The sequence below is a fragment of the Monodon monoceros genome, unplaced genomic scaffold (genome assembly GCF_005190385.1).
Source record: "Monodon monoceros isolate NGI ecotype Baffin Bay Population unplaced genomic scaffold, NGI_Narwhal_1 Super_Scaffold_4, whole genome shotgun sequence".
In the NCBI taxonomy this organism is placed as follows: domain Eukaryota; kingdom Metazoa; phylum Chordata; class Mammalia; order Artiodactyla; family Monodontidae; genus Monodon; species Monodon monoceros.
In genome coordinates, this window is record NW_021703781.1 from 41,684,394 (window position 1) to 41,707,897 (window position 23,504).

A 23,504-nucleotide genomic window follows, 5' to 3' on the forward strand; every position below is an offset into this window, starting at 1 on the left:
TCTCTGGTGGCGGGACTGCATCTGGTGTTGTGTTTTGGGGTGTCTGTGAACTTATTATGATTTTAGGGAGCCTCCCTGCTAATGCGTGGGGTTTTGTTCCTGTCTTGCTAGTTGTTTGGCATAGGGTGTCCAGCACTGTAGCTGGCTGGTCATTGAGTGGAGCTATGTGTAAGTGTTGAGATGGAGATCTCTGGGAGATATTACATGATATTACATGGTGCTGGGAGGTCTCTGGTGGACAAGTGTCCTGAACCCGGCTCTCCTACCTCAGAGGCTCAGGCCTGACTCCAGGCCAGAGCACCAAGACCCTGTCAGCCACATGACTTAGATGAAAAGGGAGGAAAAAAAAAGAAAGAAGGAAATAAAATAAAATAAATAAAATAAAATAGTTATTAAAATAAAAAATATTATTAAGAAATAAAAAAATAAGTAATAAAAAAAAGAAAGAAGAGAGCAACCAAACCAAAAAACAAATTCACCAATGATAACAAGCACTAAAAACTATACTAAAAAAAAAAAAAAACAAACGGACAGACCGAACCCTGGGACAAATGGTAAAAGCAAAGCTATACAGACCTAATCACAGAAAGAAGCATATACATACACACTCACAAAAAGGGAAAATAAAATATATTTATATAACAAAAAGGAGGAAGAGAGCAACCAAATCAATAAACAAATCTACCAATTATAATAAGCTTTAAGTACTAAACTAAGATAAACATAAAAACAAACAAATTAGATGCAGAAAGCAAACCCCAAGTCTACATTTGCTCACAAAGTCCACTGCCTCAATTTTGGGATGATTCGTTGTCTATTCAGGTATTCCACAGATGCAGGGCACATCAAGCTGACTCTGGAGATTTAATTCGCTGCTCCTGAGGCTGCTGGGAGAGATTTCCCTTTCTCTTCTTTGTTCTCACAGCTCCCAGGGGCTCAGCTTTGGATTTGGACCTGCCTCTGTGTGTAGGTCGCCTGAGGGCATCTGTTCCTGCCCAGACAGGACGGGGTTAAAGGAGCAGCTGATTCGGGGGCTCTGGCTCACTCTGGACGGGGGGAGGGAGGGGTACGGAATGTGGTGCGAGCCTGTGGTGGCAGAGGCCGGCGTGACGTTGCACCAGCCTGAGGCGCGCTGTGCGTTCTCCCGGGGAAGATGTCCCTGGATCACAGGACCCTGGCAGTGGCGGGCTGCACAGGCTCCCAGGACGGGAGGTGTGGAGAGTGACTGTGCTCGCACACAGGCTTCTTGGTGGCGGCAGCAGCAGCCTTAGTGTCTCATGCCCGTCTCTGGGGTCCGCACTGATAGCCGCAGCTTGCCCCCATCTCTGGAGCTCATTTAGGCACTGCTCTGAATCCCCCCTCCTCGCGCACCCTGAAACAGTAACAATGGTTCCTTGCCTCTTGGGGAGTTTCAGACTTTTTCCCGGACTCCCTCCCAGCTATCTGTGGCGCACTAGCCCCCTTCAGGCTGTGTTCACACAGCCAACCCCAGTTCTCTCCCTGGGGTCTGACCTCTGAAGCCGAGCCTCAGTTCCCAGCCCCTGCCCATCCTGGCGGGTGAGCAGACAAGCCTCTCAGGCTGGTGAGTGCTGGTCAGCACCGATCCTCTGTGAAGGAATCTCTCCGCTTTGCCCTCTGCACCATTGTTGCTGTGCTCTCCTCTGTGGCTCCAAAGCTTCACCCCCCCCCCCGCCATCCCCCATCTCCACCAGTAAAGGGCCTTCCTAGTTTGTGGAAACTTTTCCTCCTTCACAGCTCCCTCCCAGAGGTGCAGGTCCCGTACCTATTCTTTTGCCTCTGTTTTTTCTTTTGCCCTACCCAGGTACCTGGGGATTTTCTTGCCTTTTGGGAAGTCTGAGGTCTTCTGCCAGCATTCAGTAGGTGTTCTGTAGGAGTTGTTCCACATGTAGATGTATTTTTGATGTATTTGTGGGGAGGAAGGTGAGCTCTACATCTTACTCCTCTGCCATGTTGAAGGTCCCTCCCTCTTTGTGTTTTAGTTTGAATAATTTCTGCTGCCCTGTTTTCAAGTTCACTGATTCGTCTATGTTAGCCTATTGATAAGCTCATTGAAGGAATTCTTCATCTTCATATCTTTTTTAAAAATTCTTGCATTTCCATTTGGTTCTTACAGTTTCTACCACTTTACTGAGTTTCTCCATCATTTCAGGCATGTTTTCTGCCTTACTACTAGATCCTGTAAAATATTAATCAGAGTTGTATCAAAGTCCCTATGTGACGGTTCCAATATCTGGGTTACCTCTGTGTCTGGTCTGTTGCTTTATCTTTCAGCAGTTCCTGAATGCCTGTGACACAGAAAGGGTTTCTCTCCATTCTCTTAACTCTCCCGATGTAGTAAATGGCTCTTGCTTATTGCTTGGTTCTACTCCAAGGGTGAGAATGAGACAATGAGAGGTTGGGGGATTCTGTTTTCCTTGTCTAGCCAGTGTGCCTAGGATTTGGGGTGGGGCTTTCTCAGCTTTTCTTCCACGCCTTCCCATGGCATCCATACTCTGCTTCATATTTGTGGAGGTTCTTGGGTGTAAGAGAGTTCCCTGCCCCTCCCCAACCAGTAGTAGACCTCTACTTTGCAGGGTCTTAGGCCCAAGAGAGCTCCTTCTCCTCCCCCAGATGGGGTGGATTTTGCTCATAGCTCTTCTCCAGAAGCAGTGGACCTTTACTTGAGCCTTAGGGATGGGAGTACTTCCTCCCTCTCTCTCTATATGGCTCTTGCTTTATGTGAGATACAGGTCCAGAAAATTGCAGAGCACCCCAGCCTTAGCTGATTACTGCCTATATCCCTGCACTATGAAGAGGATTTCTCTGGTCTCCTGCCCTGTACCCAATCTATCTTATGGTGGGCCATGGAAGAGAGTTTGCGAGTGAGTGCAAACCCCCACTTGTGTTTGTGGGTCACTTATTCTATCTAACCTTACATGCTGATACACACTTAGCTTTTAAGCATTTATTAAAAATTTAGCTGGTTTGTTTTATTTGAATTTATGGTACCTACTTTTGGCTTGTTCTGAGAAAGGTGAGACAATACATGGTCTCATCCCACTGTTGGAGGAAATTGTCACTCTTTGGAATTTGGTTTTATGCTTGCAAAAATATTTATGATTTTAATGTTATATGACTTTTCCATCATTAGGGTGGGTGCCACATTCTCTTAAGGCTTTCTGCCTTCTGAGCAGAAACAGACCATACTATTTTAAAGCAAAACTTAATTAAATTTAAAAATGAGCAAATACAATTTTAGCTTGTACACTTAATAGTCCAGTCTGCTTAAAATTAGTCTGTCCAGATAGTAAATGAGAGATAAAGAAGAAGGAGAGAAAGCTGATATATTCTACAAACTGCATTTAAAAGTACAGTGTTAAAGGGCTTCCCTGGTGGCGCAGTGGTTGGGAGTCCGCCTGCTGATGCCCCGGTCTGGGAGGATCCCGCGTGCCGTGGAGCGGCTGGGCCTGTGAGCTATGGCTGCTGGGCCTGCACGTCCAGAGCCTGTGCTCCGCAACGGGAGAGGCCGCAGCGGTGAGAGGCCTGCGTACCACCAAAAAAAAAAAAAAAAAGTACAATGTTAAAAAAAAAAAAATACTTTAAAATAAATCTAACTACCAACCTCTGATAAAACTTCTTTCAACTTACTAAGTCCAGAAAAAAATTCAACATACTGAAAATTCAAATAATTGGAAAACTAAATGTTAGAATTTAGTTAAAATAATTGTGGAACTGTATAGAGGAAATAGTGGTCCACCCTTGATTTGTTTTATTAAGAAGAACAACCTTATCCAAGTGGAATGAATGTGGGCAGATATGTTAACCATTGCCAATTCTGTAAACCTGTTTCAGAGATGCACATTATTTACTGACAAAGGAAATAGGCGGTTGCCCCTCCACTGTTTAGGTGTGTGCTTTTGTGAAGTACAGAATATATTCTCCTGCTCACCCTCCCCTTTATTTCTACATCCATATGTACATTGAAACACTGAAATCCTCAAGGTAAAATGCAGAGTGGTCTGTAGTTATACATTGTACTTTGAAAGTTGTGTTCAACTGAAATGGAGCCAGGGATACCTGTTTGCATGTGCTCCATCAGTTGGGTGAATCAGAAGACATGGAATTGGCTTAGGAATTTACCTCATGTCAGGAAAACAGAGCAGTAATTAATTAATGTTGGCTAAATACTAGGAAGGGGTCTGTTCACCTCACCCTTAGACTTGAAAAGCATTTTAACCAGCAGCTAAGTAGACTATGGATGAGAATAAAGAGAAAATCACATTTCTTTATTGATATTGAATCTGACAGCTTTATCTCCTTTCTAAATAAGTAAGCAAGGTGAAAAATGGGATCAGTAATAAATACTGAAAAACAAAATAAAAAAAATAACACCCTGATGACTCAGAGGTAGACTATATCTCTGGAAATAATTCTCTTACAGAAACCACTGGAAAACAGTTTAATATTTTCTGTGGAAAACAAGACCGTATAAGACAAATGGTGTATGTGTTTTGCATGCCCTGAATCCTTACCTGCTTCTGGTAAAAAATGCTCCACAAAAGAATAGTGAGGATTAACCTCCAACATGGTGGTGGGCTTTTTGTTTTGTTTTGTTTTGATTTTAGCCATGTGGCATGTAGGATTTTCGTTCCCTGACCAGGGATCAAACGCATGCCCCCTGCAGTGGAAGTGCTGCGTCTTAACCACTGGACCACTAGGGAAGTCCCTGGTGGTGGGCTTTGATGAAGTGCTTTCCCCTCAGGCCATTTGGAGTATGCCTTTCCTCTGCTCACATTGAGTAGGTGTGGGTTAGTGCACATTCACCAGAAGGTCAATTAGATTTCATCTCAAGGATTTACATGGATGTTAGGAGACAGTAGAGCTCTTAGTTCTGAAATCAGAAAAAGTATAAAACAAAAGCCTGAAGTTTCTTGGGGCTAATTTTTCGATCTTAGGAAGAAATTCTCCTAAAATCCATTGACTATCTGGATTCAACCTTGCCTAGAATGAAAAAGCATCTGAAAAATAAACTGGCAAAATGAAGTATAAACATAAGAAGTTCACAGCATATTACAGAAAAGAAAAAAAAAATCATAACAGAAGTCAGAATATATTTAGAGGACAATCAAGATACAACCTGATAATTGCATGTATCTCTGAGGTAAAAATGTAATTAAAATATTTCATTACATTACAGGTGAAATAAATGAAAATGTTGTCATATGTCCTCGAAAAGTACCTGAGTATGTTTTAAAACTATTGAAACAAACAAACAAAAAAGACTTAATCGTAAAGGAATAAAAATTAGATAAGCCTTATACATCCCACCTGCATGATGAAATGCCAAAAATCAATGGGATCAAATCCACAATATTTTAAGGAAAATGTTATGACTTAAGAATCTTGGCCTAGGCAAGTTGTTTTGCATATATACAGCAAAAAAGAAAGATATTCTAGATCAGTTATGGATTCAAAAGCTATCAACTCTTCTAGTAAACAATTACTTACGATTACCGAAATTGAGAAATAAAACAAAATGAAGATCTAAATAATGGAGTTATTGTAGCGTAAAAAGACTAATAAATCTTCCTTTAGGTGGTTTGGATATCAAATAGAATCCAGTAGGAATCCAATAGAATTGTGATCCGTGGATCCACATGATAGGAATAAATTTTCCCTGCAATTAATGATCTTCCTCTGCTTCTGATCCTTCCCAGTTTCTAATGATACAGTTCTTGCGACATAACTCTTATCTGTACTTCATTTGGAATTTCTTACTTTATCTGATAAACAATTCAAACAAAGTGTTTTACAATTCTATTCCAATCTAGAACTTAGAACAATGGGTAAAACTTTATTATACTTCTTAATGTATCTGAAAATGGCCTGGAAAAATTGATATAAAAAGTATATTTTCATCTACAAAAGCATATTCGTAAAAAAAAAAAAAACAAGGAAAGCATCCTAACTGCCTTAAGTTATAGCATGAAAACTTAAATGAAAAACTGTGTAGCTTTAAAACTAAAATTGAGTTACTTGAGCCATTAGGTTTCCTAAATTGGAAGATTAATAAACTATCCAGTGGAATTCATATCTGATATCAAGCATCTCTTTGTTTTTTTCTGTATGGAAGCTATGAACAGTGTGTTTAACTAGATTTAAAGTCAGCATGATCACTTGGAAAATTAGAATAAAAAGTATTCAAAGGGATGAAATAGCCTGTAAAATGCACAAGCATAGCATTCTTTGGTTACCATTTGATGGTGAAATTTTGGGCCATTTAAATCTTTTCTTTCACATTTCTTTGTATTTTCCACATCTTCAGCATAAGTATGGTATTTTATATTAAGACATGTATTTCTAAAATATTTTCACTTTGTGTATGCTGTGTAGTTACAAGTATATAAAAATGTTTATTAATAGCAAAAAAAAAAAGATTAGACTTGAGTACACCAAAATATTAGCAGTAGTAATCTTTGCATTGTGGGCATTTGAGTAATTTTGCCTTTTGAACTATTTTGTGTTTTTCAATTTTCTATAGCAAGACATTTCACCTTTATAGATAAAAGTCTTAAAAAAAATACCTAAGACATATTGCGGCTTTGTAGTTTTAAGAACATAATTGTTGCTTCAATATTATAGGATTTGTAAAGGATCATTTAAGTGTTTCTGGGGAATTTTGAAAAAAAAATGCCTGCTAATTACAGCATAAAATATGTAAAAAAATTGTTCAGTCTAATAGAATTAAGTAACAATTATTCCTTAATTCTCCTCCCCAACACAATGCTCATAGTTGGAACTGCATTATTTAGAGAAAGGGTTTGCAAGAACTACTAGATTAAATTGACCACCAATTCCTGTCATCCTGACTACACCGATTTACTACCTGCATCATTTATTTAGTTTTCTCTTTCCAGGAAGAAAAAACTTTTTAATTTGTTCACTCCTAGCCCATAAAGGTATTTTGGTTTGAGATTTGAGAGTGTCAGTATTTAAGGTGGTGTGTTGAAACACAAATATACACTATGAAGGCTTGGGTTGGTATCTCAGATTTGTTTCCCTAACTGTGTAGCTTTGTGGTCTGCAGGAAGTCAGTATTAAGGTTCTGTTTTACAGGACTACTTTGAGAACTGAAGGATATATAATGCAAGAATATATTTTTAAACTATACTAAATAATTTAGAATATTATATTTTATTCCACCTGAATAACTTAAAGTAAATAATCTCAACATAGTGATATAAATTTCAATGACATTGGTAATTATTTTCCCCCAGTCTGTAAGTGTATTAAGTAAGGGTCATTGTTATTAGTATCTTTGATATATGAATATAGAGGCGTTACTCTTCTTTATTGGTCTTGCTTTTTATATATGCTTTTCTTATTCATAATAAGACTTCTGACTCAGCTTGTTATAATTAAAGAAAATATTAAAAGGTATCACAAAAAATATTTTGTTTAAAAAAAAGCCTTTCAGGCTCCCCTGCTGGTGCAGTGGTTGGGAGTCTGCCTGCCGATGCAGGGGATGCGGGTTCGTGCCCCGGTCCGGGAGGATCCCACGTGCCGCGGAGCAGCTGGGCCCGTGCGCCATGGCCGCTGGGCCTGCACGTCCGGAGCCTGTGCTCCACGATGGGAGAGGCCGCGGCGGTGAGAGGTCCGCATACGGCAAAAAAATAAATAAATTAATAAATAAATAAAAGCCTTTCTCTGTTAACATCATTGCTTTTACTGTTTAACAATAAAGATTTTTAGATGGCAAACTCCTCGATATCAATAAAGACTTTCAGCCGTATTACGGGGAAGGAGGACGCATTCTGGAGATCCGGACTCCAGAGGCAGTAACCAGCATTAAGAAGCGAGGAGAAAGTCTAGGCTACACAGAAGGGGCCCTGCTGGCTCTGGCCTTCATCATCATCCTCTGCTGCATTCCTGCCATCTTGGTGGTTTTGGTCAGCTACAGACAGTAAGTGTTCATACATGCTGAACATGGATACCCTCAAGAAGACATTATCAAAAAACTATCTCTGCTAAAATGGCTTTGTAGCTGTAAAATATTAAGGCTGCAGCCATTTTGGGAGTGCTGTATTTTTCTTGTACCAAATGACCTTCCTTTAAGGGAAAACAATACAAACTTTCAAAACATTTGTCACAGATTGCTCAGTGTTCCTGTGCTCTTAAATATTCTTATCTGCTAGGAATATTAGGTTACCTCCTGTAGCTTTGTTTATGCTCTTCATCAGGTTAAGAACCTTGCAGGAAAGGTACGAGGTATCCTGGGGCAAAGGCAGTGAAATGTCATATAGAGATAACCCAGTTCCAAAGGAAGGTCTGTAACCTAAATACATTGTCATGCTAGGTTTTTATCCGTATTGTTAAATTTACCTCTATGGAGATGATTACAATGTCTGAAAAAATCATTTAAAAATCGTAGCACACAATATGTAATTTTCCATATGGTTTCTTCTTTCCTGGCTAGCCTTGCTAGAGCCTATACTGTAACATCTAACAGTATATTTTGGCTGTAGAGGCCTTACATTTCTCTGGTTCCTACAGGCAAATACATCCATTTAAAATATCTATATTTTTCTTGTTTAGGCTCTTCAAAGTAGTCAAGTAAATTTTTCCTAATTTAAACATCTATGTTTAAAATAGTCTAGCGAGCTACTCTTTATTTGACACTAGGAATGAGGACCCTTTGTGATACAGGGCTATACTTTAAGTATATCCCTATTGATGATTGGTGAAAAAATTGTGGAATAGGTTAAGAAGAGAGGTAACCCTGAAGGTGCCACAAAATGAAAGTAAATGACAGACAGGAATCATAAGTCATATAAATTACTTGACATAACATACAGTAAGAAATAATGGTAGAATAGCTACTCACCATTTAAAATACAGGGAAAGGACTGAAAAAGTCCTTATATATTCTTAAACTGTTATCTTTGTTGTGTAACACTGAGAATTTTCTATTGAATTAAATAAGATAAGGTAATTCCAACCTGAAAGTTAAAAAGTACCCTCTGCATGAAGATACTATAGGAATATTTTCCTTCACAAAACTAATGTGAAGTTGCAAATATAACATTTAGGTTGATATATTGGAGTTCAACGTGTGTTAATAATTCAGTTGATATGCCAAATCTAAAGCCTATGCACAAACTTAATAACAAATTTTTAGATTAAGCTATCAATCCAATATTAATTTTCATGTTAAATTTAGTCTGTATTACAGTTTTTCTTTTTCATTCAAATATTTCTCAAAGGAGCTTTATTATATCCTGCTAGCATTAAAATCAGTGAGAAAACTTCATATATTTGGCAGACAATGCAGTGATCAAAACTGAAGCACCCTGGATGTTATGTTAAATGGTCCGAATTTTAACAAAAAATTAAGATGCTTAATATTTAAACATTGTAAAGTTGCATTATTTAATCTTTTTAGTTCAGTAATCAGCCTAACACTCTATGAATGAATTTTGGTAACTCTTTTTTATAGAGTAACAGAAGTAAACATGTTTCAAAGTAAAATTCTAATATTTTAAAACCTAACTTTTGTACATTGGTATTCTGCTTATAAATAGATTAGAATGAATGGTTATTCTTTAATACTAAGATGTGTCTTTGAAATTTGCTATGCATGGAAAACTAGGAGGCACATGTGAAAAAAAGTGTCATAAATTCATTACCCAGGAGTGGCACCTTCCAATTCTAGCTTCAGCTTCAAAGTGAGGCCAAGAGTATAATCAGGGATTGCTGCTTGACTCCATTCTTTTAATATTGTTCAAGTGTAGTAAACCAAAAAGCTAATTATAAAGATCATATCATCTTTAATATTCCATTTCTCTATCAGTGTTGAAATTCACATATGCATGTTTTAATCCAGTTTTTTTATTCCATTGTTAATTTCTTTGTTTTCCTGCAATGAATGTTTTAACATCTTGTAGGACTGTGACAGTGGTCACCATTTTCACTTTTTGAATTGAAATACATAGTTCCCCTACTATGTCATTAAGTCTGTGTCATTATGAGTTTAACCAGTAAATTATTCATAATTTAGATTAAATCAAATGTTAAAATATTATGAATGCAGTACTTCTCATGTAGCTTTCTCTTTTTTTTATTCATTGCTTCCCAAACAGGTTTAAAGTGTAAGTATAATTACCAATATTTTGCATATGATTTTATGTGATATAAAAAGAAAAAAAAAGAGATAACGCTGATAAGGTAGGCAGCCTGCCCTGAACCATGTATTATTTGTCTATTTTGTATTTGTATTTTGTATTTGAGCTACTTTTTAGTTCAAATTCCTTTGTGGTTTTGTATATATAGAATTGAGCTAGTTTTAGACAATTGGATACAAGTGAAAGAAATGTGAAAAAGACAGTTTGCCCTTATAGCCTCCATCCACCCTTTGGGATCTTGATTTTGAGGCAAGAGTTAACAATCAGGATTCAAGAAAGTCAAAAAAGAGCAGCTTACCTCCAATGCAAGAATCACAGGCATTCCTAGGAATTCAAAGGAAATAAAAGCTAACCAAATCTCCCTCCTAAATGTGTACATCTACATAGCCCCTGTAAACTAATGTCAAAAATGTTTCAAATCATTTTTAAATAACTTTTCTTTAAATAGATGGAAGGAAAATTATGTATCTTCCATATGCCTCACGTTATGAAAGAGATCCATTAAACAACTACCAATTATCAGTCACATTTTTTATAAATATTTTGCCTTCTCCCTTTAATGTTATCATTTAACTTAATTTGCAAATTTTTCTACTGAATTCTACCTGTTTTTCAAGCTGTAAATATTTTAAAGAACTAAGGAGAAGGGGTTATACATAAAAGATACTCTGTGGGGATGCTTTTGTAATTTTATCAGTTAATAAGTTCAAATATTTGTGTAAAAATGTTTGAGTTCCTCTGATAACTGGACTTTATTATTGAAAGGTAGCCTATTGATAAGTATATGATTTCTAAAATGAGTTTTACAAAACATCCTTACTTTACCGAAGGCGCCAAGCTGAGTGCACCAAGACAGCCCGACTCCAATCCACCCTACCTGCAGCGAAACCTGCAGCGCCTGCCCCTGCACCAGTGGCCGCGCCCCCGCCGCCCCCGCCGCCTCCAGGGGCGCATCTCTATGAAGAAGTGGGGGACAGCACGATGTAAGTAGACCTTTCAGGGGCTTTTAGAAGTGGGTTTTGATGGATGCTGTGTGGTGAGTATTTAATTTCAACTTGATGTGGAAGTACCGCTTACGGCCTGCTTTATTACATTATTTCAAACAGAAAATTGTTAAGATGAGAACCTAAGAAAAGTTAAATTGAAAAGTAATAACCAAGAAACAAACAAAAGATCATTAAAAAAAACTGAGTAACAGGAAAGAAGTATTCAATTTGAGGAGACATTTGCAGATGAATAGCTTGAGTATCATATTTAATTTCTAAACCTTCAGAATCAGGCATTTTCCCCCAAATTAAAAATTAATTCTGAAGATATATTTTCTCATAAAAAATGAGGAAAATAAAGCACAATCGTAAAATAGTAATTCCTGATTTGGTATCAAAAGCCAACTCCTATTTGGTAAGAAAAAAACAATTCTGTGGTCTAAAATAATAGACTTTTCTAAGATACTACTTTAAGATGTTATACAATAGAATAATTAAAATCTGAATGAAAATAAAGAATTTATATTAAATATCTAACCACTTAGGAATATTCTTTTCATCATATTCCTCTCTAATGAGACTGCTGTCTTGTTATATATAACTTAATATTTATAACTCTTGTATATACTCTCATATATAACTTAATATTTCTCTTGCACTATTTGGACTCTATAAGCAATATTAAATCATCATTTTTGAAAAAGTCTTTTAAATTATTGCTAAAAGACTTCATAGTTTCTATAACGATGCTACCCTCAAACCCTTATTTCTTTTGGAGATGTTTAACTTGTCTATATTTTTTAAAAATTCAAGAGTAACTGTATCAACATGAAATGCAGAACAACCAAGGATATTATACAATTTTGAATATGATTAAATTAAATCCAGGAAAATTTTATTAACTGGAATTTGGTGGAATGAGGGGCTAAGACACATTCTCCTGTGTTATATTTGTAGTATTTACTAGTAGGAATAAAGCAAGCCTCAAAAATTATGAAATTTACCTTTTAATGGGAAAACTGTTTTTAAACGTATATATCATATTATAGCTGTATTAATACTATTATACAAGGTTATATTGAAAATAGTTTTTAAAATGTTAAAACTGATTTTAATATATATTTTAATGCTAAAATTGAATTTAAAAGAACTTAATGCCTGGCATGCTACTTCTAGAGTAATAATATAATATAGGATTCATGCTTTAAATATTTTTTTTCATTTTTTTATAAGTTGAAAATGATGGTCTCTTTTTGAATTATTGGTGAATGTAGGAATTGAGCCAATAAGATTTGATTCTCTTTGTGTTGACCACAATTAGCAAAACGTGTGTGAACTAAAAAAAGATTTATGTGGAAAGTGGAATGTGTTTTATTTGAAATTAGTGAGGGATATATATTAATATATGTATACTATGACATCACCTGGAATCATATATTTGATGATGATAATTTTCAAATAGCAACACTTAGGGATTATTTTTATGTGGAAAATTGTGGTAGATAGTAGAGGATTTTGCAATTCTAATATGTATTTATTGAAGTGTCAAGTTCTACACATTTATTTGACAGATGTTTAAATTATCTATTCAAAAACCTTTTCAAGGATTCTAAGCATAAATTACTAGAAAATAAGCTATCTCCAAATGAATTATTATCAAATATTTTCTTTAAAAAATTAAAGGTCATTTTGAAAAAAAAAAAAGCCTTCACAAAATAATTAACAACTTCAGGTAGATTCAACAATTACTCTGTAAGAGTCATCATAGTACTTCTATATTCCTTCAAAGAATACTTATGTCTTCTTTATAAATCAGTGTGGAGTAACTTTTCACTTAGGACATAGAAGCAATTCTTAGAATCTCATTTAAAATTTCTGTTTTAGAGTTGAAGTCATCCACGTTTGATAGAGGTGAATTTTACCTGTGTATAGGAGATAGATAGCTAGGTGTAATTTTTTGTGATAAGACAACCAAGTAAATGCCGTATGAGTTTATCTAAAGCATTATTAAAATTATTCATATGAATAAATACAAAGAAAATATAAGATACATGCATTTTCTTTTTTGGATATGAATATTAAGTGTTTAAAGCAAGTTCCTGTTAATATTTTCATAATCATCTCAATTTAACTATAGTCAAAACTTTTTTTTTTCTATCACATGTTTTCTCTTTCTCACCTGTGGATACATAGGCATAAGTAAGTAAATAATATCATTCTAATACAAGGGTATTAGAAAAAAAAAAGATGCAATAGAATAGATTAAGTGCTGTTTTAGACTATACAGTAATCTTCATCTTTAACTGTACATTTACTTTTAAAAAGAAAGTTATATCTTCTATACCTCATTCCCTCTTGATATCTTGAAATTGCATGAGTTTAAACAAGTGTTTCCACAGATAGTACCTATGCCTAGCAAAAGGAGTTTCAAAACTCTCCTTATTTTTTAATTTGTTAAAAATATTTATGGATATCTTTCCATCAAAAATGATGTGGTATCATTGTACAGACAGTTCTTTCCAAGAAAAAGAAAACCAAGAACAGATCTACACAGAAACAACTGCTATATAATGTCAACCCTGATTTTTAAAAACTACTTTTTAATGTTTTAAAAGTGATTGCTGTTTGTTTGTTTAATCCAAGTTGTCTCCACTTTTTGAATTATTCAGGAGGTCCTGACCACCTCTAAGAATTCTCTCTTCCAGTTTGTATTTTTGCCAAATGCCACTAATAACTTTGGCTTTATATATCATTTTATTGTCTCACCTCTCATCCTAATTTTTATTAGGATGTGGCTTTGTGTCAATGTGGCTTTTAATTTTTTTTCAAAAAATTTCCCTTTTATTTCATTTATACTATGTTGGTAAATATTAAATAACGAAAATAAATCTGTTACTCTGAGCTTGAGAGCAAAGTCTAATGACAAACTATTTAAAACCACAAGTCCCCAGTCTTTCTGAGGAAAGCGTCCCAATGCTTTCATTAGAGACACTTATTTGTGTCCTTTGACTTATCCAATTTTATCTATGATGCATAGCCACTATGACTCAATGACCATGTCTGAGCAAATCTTTCAGTGATATCAAAACTATGTTGTGTTAGTATATCTTTTCATTAAAGTGAGTCTTGATTGAAATTTGATCCATATCATGTTCAAAAGAAACACCAGAAGCCCCTCTTCTTATTTGTAATATTTATAGTGTTTTTAAACTATTAAGCATAAAATTGAGGGGCTCTTTCTGTATCCTCTTGCAAGCTTTATGTCAAATAGGAGAGTACTTTTAGCTCCAGGACAGAATTACCAAAATGAGAGATAATGGACAGGTACTGAATCAGATACAGCTAAGGATCCTTTCCTCAAAACAGTCAGTTCTGAGCATCCTTAAACAAGGCAAAGGGTATGAAACCACTAGCCAACATGCTGGTCTGCAGTTTGGAGAACTGTGATTTATACATGAGAGAACTATAATGTGTGGTCATGGAAGCTTTACATGGAAACTAAAAAAAGAAAAAAAAATCAGTGTGCAGATTGACACATTTTTTAAAAAATGAAAATTTCTCATGCTGCTCACAGCTCTCTAGCTTTTCCTGCCCTTTTTTGAGAACAGAAACATCAAAGTAATGGCTTGCTTTAGTAGATTAGTGTTATTTGGCCTTTTATATTTTGAAGTAGTAATGAGAACCATAAAAACATCTTTCTCATAAAAGCTATGTCACAACTTGTTTCCTTACATTTCATTATCTTCTTTTCTTTCAAGTCTTTTCCTTCTCTACCATTTCCAACAAAGCAGGGAAAATAAATCAGTCTCAGAAGACAGGAAACATCAGCACTTTTCTTCCAGTACTGTTGAGGCTCACAAGCAGACTCATGTAGATGGATCTGTTAAGAACAGCTGGCCCAAGTCTGCAAGAGAATTCACATTGATGTCTGATGATGATGACTTATATACCCACAGTACCATTTACAAGGAATATACAGATCAAAGACCAACACATTCAGACTTTTTACTAAGAACAGATTTTGTAGAGTCATTTTTATCCAAAACGCAAGCCAAGAATGAGTTTCTGAGGGGACCAAGAGAAAAGATTCAGAGGATGTGGAATCGGCCAGTCTGCTTACCTAGGAGACCAATGTGGGAACTTCCCAATAGGTCAGAAACCATAGATCTAACGCAAAGGCAAAGCAACAGGCAAGAAGCTGAAAATGAAAGTACTGGAACCAATCCAAACAAAAGAGGTAACAATAGTCCCTTGCTTACAGCTGAAGACACAAATGTAACAGAAAAAGAGGAAATAAGGCAAAGTGAATCACTGATTATACAAGGAACAGAACAGTTGCAATCTCTGTCTTCAGACTCTTCACTTTCCTCTCCTTGGTCTCACCCCTCATTCTCCACTTTGCTAACCGTTTCAAGACCTGTGGAACTCAAATCAGAACCTAATGTTGCTTCTCCTGCTGACTGTTCCTTGGAACTTTCTCCGTCAATGCCTTGCATTTTAAATTCTGCACTCCTTAGCAGAGAGACACCCACTTGTATGATGACTTTTGAAGCCAAAAGGGACATTTCCAAAAACCTTCCCCATCCACTAAAAATCTCTCCTCCTCCTCCTGTGCCTCTTATCCTTACTCCTTTTGCTCTTTCCAGTCTTCCTCCTTCCCCTCCTTCTAATCCTCCGCTTTGTCCTCCTCCTCCACTTCTTCCACTATCTGTTCCCCCTCCTCCTCCCTCTACTTCTCCTCCACCTTCACTTTCCTCTCTTCTTCCACCATCTCCTCCTCTTCCTTCTTCACTGCCTCCTTCAACTTCAGCTCCATCCACGAAGTGTGTGTTTACACCAGCTATTAAACACACTGTCAATGTGACACCAGCCAAGGAAATGAAGTCCACTGCAATACAGCTGTCAACATCAACAACAGTGTGTAATGCAAATCCTCAAAGGGAACCAAAAGGCATCCTCAAGCATATAAAAAACTTAGCAGAACTTGAAAAGTCAGTAGCTAACATGTACAGTCAAATAGAAAACAATAATCCACCAGCACACCTCTTAAAACTTCAAATGAGTTGCCTTTCAGAGACAACAAATATGGAAATGACATCTGAACAAAACCAGGAGAATTTGCACAATATTGTTGAGGGAATTGAAACACAAACTCACAGTCAGTCTACTTCACTGTAATGTTGCTTTTCTGGTTTTAAATGGACAACTCTTTTGTTGACCATAAGCTTCAAGTGGAGGCAAATTTGAACATTAAAGAAGATTCCATTCTTTTACTTGAAACTCAATGCAATGCTGTTTTTTCCTCATTTTTAATTTAAAAGATTATTAATCTCACCATTACTAACTCATATTATAGATGTACCTTAATTTTCTTAACTACAAAGTAGTATTATTTGTCTACATTTATTTAAAAAGTAAGTAATTTCAATCTATTTTTCAATGGGCATATGTGGGCATGAAAGTTAGATATCCAACTTAAATCAATGGCTTGCTTGTTTATCATGTTAAGTTTTACATTTGCTTTTTGATCATAGTTTTATATGAGTGTTCCAGGAAAACAGCAGACTGTTACAAGTAAGCTAAAAAATGATATCATATGTTTTGTTATTGCCTTGAAGCCTATGTGTTTGGTAAGAAGAAATACTACCAAAGTAAAATGTTATGTATCTAGAAATGTAGGAGATGACAGACATTATGGTATTCCAAAATAAATCTCAGGTGCTATAAGATGTAGGCATCTGTTTTCTTATAAGAACACCCTTTACTCTTGCTTTTATCTTCCTAGTATGCTTATACATTTGATAAATCTTTTACTTTTTTCAATGGCTGTTTTATTCTATTTATTTCTCATTGTGCTTTCTCTTCCCTTCTCTATAATGGAAATAAATCTTGAGTTGCTGACTTCTGTAAGACATTTCATTGTTCCCACAAATGTTTAAAGTGCTCTTTAGTTTTGCTTGTTCACATTATTATATCATCTCCTTAATTATAATTTTATAAGATTCTCCTTCAAAAATAATATTTATCTCCAGTTTAATAAATAAATTCTCATCCGTTTCAGCAAAAGGTTAAGTAAATGCCTACAAAGTTTTATCTAGTGTGAATTTAGTTATTATTTCATTGTTGAAAATTATATTTCCATTAAGTTTATCAATAGTATAAAATGTGCTTATTATGTATTAAAATTTAGAAAAATGCATTATCAGTTTTATTCCTAGTTACTTTTAATTGCTATGGATAAATCATCCAAATTTAGCCTATAGCATGTAAATGAAATATAAAAATTTCAAATAGAAATCAAGCGGAATATATCTGGTGAACTGTCACCAGTTTTATATATGTCTTTCCTCTTTGGTTTAGGCAAAGAAAATAAAAAATTATACTCTAGGTAGAAATTTCGGTAGTTGTAGTTGTTCTTACATCTTAGAGCTAAACTTGTTAAATTCTTAAAGGCATCAGCTAAGCTAAGTACCATCTTTCTGTCCTAATGAAAGCTACACTGGACCATCGAGTAATTACTTTGTTTTTTCCATCTCACACATGGAATAAATTTTATTTACTGGAAATCCCCACTTTGAATACAAGTGTAATTGTTTATTATACTCTTCAGCTTTAATATTTTAGAAGATATAAGTCTGCACAGAGAAAAACACAATTCTAAAATATAGGGAAAGTCTTGCTTGATAATTGCCATTGTAAGTATATTAATATAGATTCAGAGCCCTACAATGAATGCATCATTTCATTCGTTTTGTTTGACTCATATTATGTGACATTTCTTCAAGAATTTGATCTGGCATCCCCAATTAACAATACCAAATAAAAAATGTAAAGTTAATTATTTTCATTAGTTCCTCTACTTCAGATTCTTTTCATCCAAATCAAGAGTAATTTTTTTTTCCTGGGGTTCTTGAACATGATTTTTTTCTCTCTTTCACTGAAAAACTTCAGTTGGAGTTTTTGTTGGCAGCTGGTCATATGCATGAGAACTTGTGCTATTTGGCGGACTCTGAAAAGGTATTATTGACAACTGTGTAAGCGTTTAATGTGCAAGTGTGTGTGTGTGTGTGTGTGTGTTTATGCTATTTTGTATCAACCTCTTGGAAATGTGAAAGAAATTTCTTGATAATTCCTTAGAATTCTCTGATAATGAAATCTCTAATTACCAAAGAAATATAAGAAATCCAAATAACAATTTTATGTAGGTATGTATAGCCTTATTAAATTGTTACTTTGTCCTTTTTATATTATTTTTATAATTTAAAAATTTTATTAGTATCTTTCTTTGACTGGGAACTCTTTTTTCTTTCCTTTTTTTAAAAAAAAATCTTTATTGGAGTATAATTGCTTTACAATGGTGTGTTAGTTTCTGTTTTATAACAAAGTGAATCAACTACACGTATACATATATTCCCATACCCCCTCCCTCTTGCATCTTACACTTTTCAAACGAAACGTCCATTGCCATGTTTTATGTTTAATCTAGTCTTTTACTGACACATTATATTTAGAGATTCCCTTCATCATAAAAGTCAACTGGAACATCTTCTACATGAGACCTAAAAATATCCTTTGAGTATACAAGCCAAAATATTATTTCTCTCCACAGCTCCTAAGCCCCCATAACCTGACAACCAACCTCTAAGAAAAGAATGCCTTTTTTTCATTCTGCATTTATTATGACCCAGTTAGTACACAAGAAATTATTAGTACCTTATTAAAAGACATAAACAGGTTACCATACATTATCTTTATTGTTAAAAGTAAACAGTAATACATACAAATGATGTAAAATGAAAAACTACACATTGGATATAAACTACATAACAAGATGTATCAATATCATATGAATGGCTTTATAAGGATCAATAGGAAGTCATGTTAATTGAAAGCAGACAGATAACTACACATATTGATTCTGCTGTTTACCTTTTCTGAGTTACTTTTTGCCTTTGAGCTAAGACAAACAATAAAAATAACCAAATAAAAAGCAACAAAAAGGTTCAAAAAGTATAGTTCAACAAAAAAGTATAGTTCATCTATTGATATTTTAGTTCGTACGTTATGGAAAATATTGCTAATGAAAAGAAGCAAGTTAAATATCCTAGAAAATAAAATATAGGTTTTATTGGATATTTTATATTACATATGTGACTCAGTAGTCATTATTAAAACCTAAGTATGAGCTCTCAACTCTACATATCTCTAAAAGATACAAATTGAGTAAAAGCTGAAAATGTCTAAACTTGTAAATGCTTTAGGATTATCATTCCTCTGTTGGCAGAACCATATAATATAAGCACCCTGCAACACCCCCAGTGGATGCCTGAAACCTCGGATAGTACCAAACCCTATATATACTTTTCTGTCCTATACTAGTGGGTGGGTAGTGTATACAGCATGGATATACTGGAAAAAGGGCCTACTCATATCCTGGGAGGGACAGAAAAGGATGGTGTGAGGTTTCATAATGCTACTCAGATTGGAGTGCAATTTAAGACTTACAAATTTTTTATTTCCAGAACTTTCCACTTAATGTTTTTGGACCATGGTTGATTGCAGGTAGCAAATAGAGATACCACAGATAAGGGAGGACTATTGTATAAATTGCTGATAGCAATATATATGTATAAGCATTATATTACCATTATTTCCAGCCATTTCAATCAACAATGCCTTAAGCACTTAAGATGCATTCAAATAAGCAGACTTATTTTTCAAAGTCCTTGAAATATTTTAAATAAATTTTCTACAGATTGTTTTGCTGAACTTTAGAAAGTCTTCAAAATAAATCTTCATTGCAGTTGTTTATTAATTTCATATAGCATAGTCAACAGCACCAGTTTTATACTTTAGGTCAAGTGTTTAATGAATAATAAATGAAAAATCTTCATAATTAATGACATTCAACATTGAAAAAATTCCATGCTTTTTTCCCTCTCAAGTACAGTCAACTGCTTCACTTACTTGTCCATTTAACTTTATAAATCTTTAGGTAATATTGAATGTTTAGCTATTATATCTCTAAAAACTTTTTTACTTCATGTTTAATAATGTAATTGACCTTTAAAGGCCAGTTAATATTTTGCATTTATTATTTTTAGAATAAATGGACACAGAAAAATCTTACAAACATTTGGAAGAATATGTTCTAGTCATGGAGATATTTTTTTTTTGTCCGGTACCAATATGTTTTTCATGTATGAAGCATATCTTTTCCCCAAATGAGTATCTTACATGTATCAAGACGACTTGTTTAGGACAGACATGATGTAGAATATTTTTAATACAACTGATCATAACAGAGTCAAAGTATGTTATTAAACACCATTGAGATAAAATAGATTGTGAGTAGTTTGGTGTTCATATGGAATGAGGGTCTGGCGTGATAATTATTTTTAATAATGCAGGCATGAAACCTTGATTCTCCTGTCTTGATACTGCCACAAAATATATTTCTCACTGAGACAACATTTTAGAAAAATTTACCTTCTCAGTTTTTCTCTGATTTTCTTAAGTTACCCTTATCTATAATTCTATTCAATCTGAAAAGCCAAGATGTTTAATACTGATTTCTTCGTTTCTGCCTTGCAGGAGAGGTTATACATCAGAGGTAAGGGCTTTATGGTGTTAATGTTACATTATAAGCTTATTAGGACAATATTTATGTTATAGGCAGGACTGATTTACATTCTTTCAAAATGAGGGTATTTTCATTTAACAAAACATAAGTATGCTTTGCTATTTATTTTCTTGTATATTTGCTGCTTCTTTGTTTTGGGGTTTTAAGTCTATTATTCAATGGGTGAATAAAGATCAACTGCCGACCTTTTCAAAGATAAATTTATTTTTTCCTGAATTATTCTCTCTCAATATTGTGACATTCCCCCAAATTTATTTTTCTAAGGCTATAAATCTAATCTAGAAACTGTTTCTAATTTAGATACTTTCTTTTTTTTAATCAGTCCAAGGCTCATTCCTACCATGTTTGAGCTTGAGCTTTTGAAGAGTTAAAAACAAGTCAGACTATTAGAAAGCTGTGGCTTTTCTTTGTGTTAATTTGATTCTCAGTCCACAGAGAAGATACTGGGCATTCTGGCCAATGGTATTTGGTGAATAATACTGTAAGTGGTGCTATCAATGAATCACTGAGAAGTTAGTATGGTTTGGCATACAGCGCTTCAGTTAAGAGAATGAAATAACCATATGACTTAATTGGCTAACAGTTTAGAATTCATACGTCCTAGGTTTTTTGGAAATCAAAATGAATGCATTTAAGAAAAACTGATTTTCAGGAATAATTATAACAGCTAACAGATTGGATCAGAATATCTCTAACTTCAACTTCCTACCCCTTTAAGTTAATACCTTAACTGCACTAACTCATTAACATCTGTATCATGGAAAATCTATCCCTTCAGTCAAATAGTTGTTCTATTGGCCATTTCAAACAGTTGGTTCATTGGTAGAATTATCTCCCTGAACTTCTCTGTCCGCTTTCCCAATGCTTACTTTAAGATTTATGTTGTATAACTATTCCCCTCAAGAGTTGAGACGCCAAAATTTAAATTGTGTATCTTGTTTTCATCTGGTTAAAGTATAAGTTATCATGAAACAGATCAATAGAGACTGTGTTTTTTGAAAAATATGGGTGAAATGGGGGGCAGTGGGAAATGATCTCTGCAAAAACTGAGGAAGGACAATTTCTTTAATCACAAAAGAATTTCTGAAAACGTGCTTAATGCTTGAGTTCAAGCATTCCACATTTTGGTAAAAAGAAAAATGGGGAGCATGTCTTAAATATAATGATGAATATATTACAACCATATCGTTATTTTGTGTGCCCTACCCTTCTTCCTGATTATGTATATATAATATGATTATATATAATATGACCGGGGAGAAAAAAAGGGCAATTTAAAACAAGGTTAAATTTGCTAAAAAGAATTGTGTGATACTTAAAGTGCGTCAGAACCATGAATGACTCTTTGTACTATGAAGCTTAAACCAAAAAGTTATTTATAGATTTTTATTTATTAAGGTTATTAGCTTTGATGTTAATTAAAACAATGATGAAATTAAAGCACATTAATTATGTTCTAACATTAATAGTCAAAATATTATTTAATGTTGTTAGTAGCTGTCACATGAATAATAAATCATATCCCAAGGTAACCAGTTTTAAGCTGTGGCCTTATTTTCTCTCTTTTCAATGATAATCTACTTTTTCCACCTTAATTATTTTCTAAACCTTTTTCTATTTCACTTTCCTTTGGCAGCAACAACAACTGCTGAGGCCTTCTCTCCTTAAACCAGAGGTATCAATTTTCTTTTTCTTTTCAACCTTCACTGAGTCTTGACAATACTTCATGTGACTCTGAGGCCCATCTAACATGTGGGCAGAGTGGGTGGCTGCCAGTATGGCATAATTTTACAAGGAAGAGAAGAGGTGGTTTTAAATTAAAACAAATAAGCAAATAAATAAGCAAGCAAATCACCTCTCTGCTGTTTTCTGGTGACTGAAATTCCAAATTTTTAGCTTCACTCTCTGGGAATTAGATAAATAAGACCTTTGTTCCTATTAAAAACAAGCAAGCATTAAATGAAGCGAGTCATGAACCTGATCTGTCAGTTATCTTAGTGAATCTAGATTCATCAGAACTGTTCTTGAGATCAGATTTAGGTTAGGCAAAGTCTGAAGAAAGAACGCTGACATCTGTGCTGAAATAACAAAGGTAGAAATTGGGTTGTGATAAACAGACTTTGATCATTGAAATGTGATTCAAAATACTGCCTTTGGGCACATATCTATTTTAAGATGCTTATGACATTTTCTTCTGCAAGAAGAAAAAAAGATATTTGGAATTATATAATAAATGCATATCATTTTTATTTATTTATTATTCATATATACTTCCTAAATAAAAAACATATATATTAAAGTTAATTTTAAATATCTCCTTACTTTGGAAAATTTAGTATTTTCTAAGCTCCACTTAAAAAATTATTCCTTTATTCCTATTTCTCAACAACAAACAACAGAATCTTAACTTTGCTAAAGACAGGCATTTTGTGGTTAGAATTTACTCCCCCAAATCATCGGGAGGTTGAGTGACAGGAATATTCAACTTTATACATTTTATCAAAAATTTCCATGGAGACTTCTCCATAAACTGTTGAATATGATAACTCAGAGTTAAAATCCAAATGCCAGTTACCTGATGCAAGGCCTTAGTCAAGCTATGTATCCTCCTAAGCATCAATTTCATCTTTTATAGAATGTTGGCAGTAATATTTCATATATAAGCTCCTTGCTCAGCAACTGGAACATAGTGGG

At 34.5% G+C, this 23,504-nt stretch overlaps 1 protein-coding gene across 1 annotated transcript in view; it reads left to right on the forward strand.

The window, feature by feature from the left end:
- Positions 1–23,504, forward strand: part of PCDH15 (protocadherin related 15) — a 1,088,571-nt gene that overhangs the window by 1,058,083 nt on the left and 6,984 nt on the right. The window contains exons 32-35 of the mRNA XM_029245143.1: positions 7,745–7,963; positions 10,140–10,148; positions 11,012–11,164; positions 13,361–13,366. Coding sequence (XP_029100976.1) covers positions 7,745–7,963; positions 10,140–10,148; positions 11,012–11,164; positions 13,361–13,366 — 387 coding nt within the window. The remainder of the gene's footprint in view (positions 1–7,744; positions 7,964–10,139; positions 10,149–11,011; positions 11,165–13,360; positions 13,367–23,504) is intronic.